Source organism: Sinocyclocheilus grahami, unplaced genomic scaffold (assembly GCF_001515645.1).
Source record: "Sinocyclocheilus grahami isolate Dianchi unplaced genomic scaffold, SAMN03320097.WGS_v1.1 scaffold213.1, whole genome shotgun sequence".
NCBI classification, from domain to species: Eukaryota; Metazoa; Chordata; class Actinopteri; order Cypriniformes; family Cyprinidae; genus Sinocyclocheilus; species Sinocyclocheilus grahami.
The window spans coordinates 1,170,631-1,174,737 of NW_015505392.1; the positions used below are offsets into that span (position 1 = coordinate 1,170,631).

Consider the following 4,107-nt stretch of genomic DNA (forward strand, 5'->3'; position numbering starts at 1 on the left):
TGTGTGTGTGTGTGTGTGTGTGTGTGTGTGTGTGTGTGATTAAAGTAGCTATATGCATGAACAAATAGTTATTTATTTATTGTTTGTTTGTTTGTTTGTTAAATAAGATGCCACATCTCTATCTGTCTGTTCATTCATTTATCATGTATCTCTATATATATCCTTTTATATTTATCTGTCTATTTGTTTTATCTGACTTAAACTAGGATGCCACTGGAGATCATTCTCAGGATTCTCTCGTACTTGGGTACTGGGTCTCTTTTCTGCATTGGTTTTGTCAACAAGCACTTCCATGAACTGTCCAACAGCAAGTGCGTGAGTTTGTTTTACTCCAGACCCCCCCTTTTTTTCTCTCTCAAAGCTGTGTGTGTGTGTGTGTGTGTGTGATTAAAGTAGCTATATGCATGAACAAATAGTTATTTATTTATTGTTTGTTTGTTTGTTTGTTAAATAAGATGCCACATCTCTATCTGTCTGTTCATTCATTTATCATGTATCTCTATATATATCCTTTTATATGTATCTGTCTATTTGTTTTATCTGACTTAAACTAGGATGCCACTGGAGATCATTCTCAGGATTCTCTCGTACTTGGGTACTGGGTCTCTTTTCTGCATTGGTTTTGTCAACAAGCACTTCCATGAACTGTCCAACAGCAAGTGCGTGAGTTTGTTTTACTCCAGACCCCCCCTTTTTTTTTCTCTCTCAAAGCTAAAAAAAAAAGAAAATCAATCAAAATGATTTCTTCCTTATCCTGATGTCCTTGCAGTGCTATGTGGTATCAGTTTTACATCCATGAACGTACCAAAAAGAAGAAAGCCAGCCAAGAAGACCAGATGATACATGTCCTTGGTATGGTGGGTGTGCAGGAGAGGCCGAAGGGATACTGGAGACACACGTTCTTCAAAGAAATTGCCGGCCTGAACTTGAACAAGTGGAGAACGAAACTACGACTCATCGACCCTTTTTCAGGACTGCCGCGTCATACAGAGGAAGTCATAAGGTTAGAGGTTGTGGCTTTTTTGGTTTAGTTTATTTGAGATTTCACAAATATGTGATCTAATTAAATGTGTAAATCTTAAAATCGATGTCTCTTGAAATCCCTTTTATATTTTATGATTATTATATCCTTCATTTAAGACGACGAGAGCATTGGTTTGGCGTGATGACACGTAATCTGTATGTTTCTTTATATAAATACGTATGCATGATCTATGTTTAGTTGTTTTGATTTAGCCTATCTCTTTCATCTCTCTTTCTGTACATCCCTACATTTAGTAATACACAACAAGACTTTGTAGTCAAAATATCGTCTTTGTTGTGACCTATGTAATTTGTTGAAGATGGCATATCCCCCATCAAATATATGTCAGGGTGTGTTTTTCCCTCCTGCAGTGTCTGGGCTTATTAAAGGTGAGTGTGAGAGTCAGCGTCTTAGATTTGCTCTGTGCTCCTGGGTGATGGGATACGGAAACACGCTTGATGATCTGCAGGCCGCGGAGTGCTGTTGTCTTAACCTCTGATTAGAGCTGCCGGGCCACTCAATTTTTCGACTCAATGAGCGTGTGGCATACAGGGGGAATGAAAATAATTGTAGTCCCCTCAGAAGGCTGGGTGAATTGTAGAAATAAATTGCTTGGCCCCTACCTCTTGCCCAGACAAATCCCCATAGATTCCTCAGTTACAAAGACACCGAAGGATCAGATTTACTTCGGAAATAATCATCTCCACTGACTTGCAGACACAACCAACAGCTATTAATCTCTCTGGGACTCTGCTTGTATCTCGTCTTACAGCATTAATTGATATCATATGGTGCCAATGCCAGGCACATGATGCATCATATTAGGTATTTCCCCAAACTAATGCCCTGCTTCTTTCAGAATTAATGTCATTCATTGTTAGTATCTTGCTAAAACAGACATTTCCCTGCTCTTAATCAACTGAATTAGGTTAATAACAGCACTGCACATCAGTCAGTCAATCAATCAATAGTATTTTTGTTTTGTTTCCCAGTTAATCTTTCAGTTTTCATCTTTCTACATGAACACAATTTTGATTCTCAAAAAAAAAAAAAAATGAATAAATAAATAAATACAGATTATTGTTTTTTTTAGCAGCCTTATTTTTATGATACTTTGGCTCTTTACCTTGGATTCTCCACCTTTAAAAATTGTTTTGTATTTATGCATTTAAAATAGTTTGTTTCATTCATTCATTTTATTAACTTAATACAAATGTCTCTGAAAACAACATTCTTTCATATTTCAGAATTGTAGCAGTTTTGCAAGTAAAGATGTTTATCTTGTTTTAGGAATGTTCTTTTTTTTTTTTTTTTACCCATTGGCAACATTTTTCTTATTATTTTAGGCATAAACGTGACTAAACTTTATAAGAGTTTTGCTTTATACATTTTATTCAATTCATTAAATAAAATGAATAATAACTTAATGAATAACTTAATTCAAAATATAGTCTCTAAAACAACATTATATTTCAGTTTTCTTAATTCAGAATTATAACTTTTGCAAGTAATGCAATTTATCTTGTTTTAGAGATGCTCATTTATTAATAAAAACATTTGTATTATTATTTTAAGCCTAAACCTCAATTTCTAACTTAATTTGACTTTTGCTTTAAGTATGCTAAACAAATTAATTAATAATTAACTTTAGAATATAGTATCAAAAAAATAAAATTTTCTCTCAGTTTTCATATTTCAGAACATTTTTGATGTAATGTTTTATTATTTTATTATTTATTAGGTATAAACCTTACTTTTTAACTTCATTAGATTTTTGCTTTATACATGCTTAAAAATGCAATTGATATTACACTTACTTAAAAATATAGTATTTGAAAAACATCTTTCAGTTTCATATTTCAGCATTATACATTTTTTTGCATAAGTAAAGAAGTGTATCTTGTTTTAGGGATGCTACAGGAACACAAGACATTTTCATCAGCTTAGTGTTTTCTTTTATGATACATTTGATGTTTTCTTTATGTTGCATTCCCCACTTCTTCAAAAAACAACAAAAAAGGCATTGCCCTTAAATGATCTGAGAGCAGAGGTGTCAGATGTGGTTTGTGTCATGTGTGTCTGGCAGGAGTCTGTGCATTACATGGGAGATCACAGTGACTGATGGGAGAGGACGGCAGAGCACCTTTGAGCAGTCTCATGCCTCCTTCAGTAGTACGGCTGTTTTTGTGCTCTGGGGTGCTGTCAGTTGGCCTCCTTTCAACCAGCTCACCTCGCTTGAGCTTCATGGAGTGTTGCGGGTGCCACTCAATTGTCCTGCTCCTTACAGGTATGGTAGGTGCCAATTAGAAAGGTACACCTTTACTCCAACCTAAATGAGTGATGCAGTTGTTTCCATCTTGTGCTTTTCAGGCCGGGCTGGAAATCAGTTATGTCCAAAGTAAAGCTTCAAAGAGAACACAGTGAGTTGTGTGTTTCAGACAAGATTGTCAAGATGCTGTATGTTGGACAGGGCGTAACTTTGGGATTCTGGAAGGTATTTTCCAATTCTAGAGTTGACCTTGTTCATTGTGGAGAAAACATACATTTTGTGAGTCTTCTTTTATTAATATTGCTGTTTTATTTTGCTCTTTTTTCTAAATTGTTGTTTTGTTTATTTAGTGTTTTTTGCTTCTGTTGCACTTGATGTTTTGAATTTATTATGATATCTTAGAATCTTTTTTTCAAAATAAATTCATACTTTTAATCAGCAATCATGCATTAATTGATTAAAAGACTAAAAACTTAAGAGTAAATTAAAAGACTTCCATTTTACAGAAGATTTCTAATTCATATAAATGCTGTTTTTGAGCTTTCTGTTCATCAAAAAATCTTTTACAAATGTTTTCAAAATAATTATGGTAATGTTTCTTGAGTGGCAAATCAGCATATCATGTGACACTGAAGACTGGAGTAATGGTTGCTGAAAATTCAGCTCTTGCCATAACAGGAATACATTTCATAAAAAAAAAAAAATCAAAATAGAAATCAGTTATTTTAAATTGTAATAATATTTCTCAATATTATTGTGTTTTTGCTTAAATAAATGCATACATTTTCAAAAACATTAAATAATTATTACCAAC

At 33.7% G+C, this 4,107-nt stretch overlaps 1 protein-coding gene across 1 annotated transcript in view; it reads left to right on the forward strand.

Moving 5' to 3' along the window:
* Positions 1-4,107, forward strand: part of LOC107596052 (F-box only protein 15-like) — a 5,798-nt gene that overhangs the window by 574 nt on the left and 1,117 nt on the right. Inside the window, exons 3-6 of the mRNA XM_016286658.1 lie at positions 207-311; positions 770-1,003; positions 3,111-3,311; positions 3,395-3,518. Of these exons, the coding sequence (XP_016142144.1) occupies positions 207-311; positions 770-1,003; positions 3,111-3,311; positions 3,395-3,518 (664 nt within the window). The remainder of the gene's footprint in view (positions 1-206; positions 312-769; positions 1,004-3,110; positions 3,312-3,394; positions 3,519-4,107) is intronic.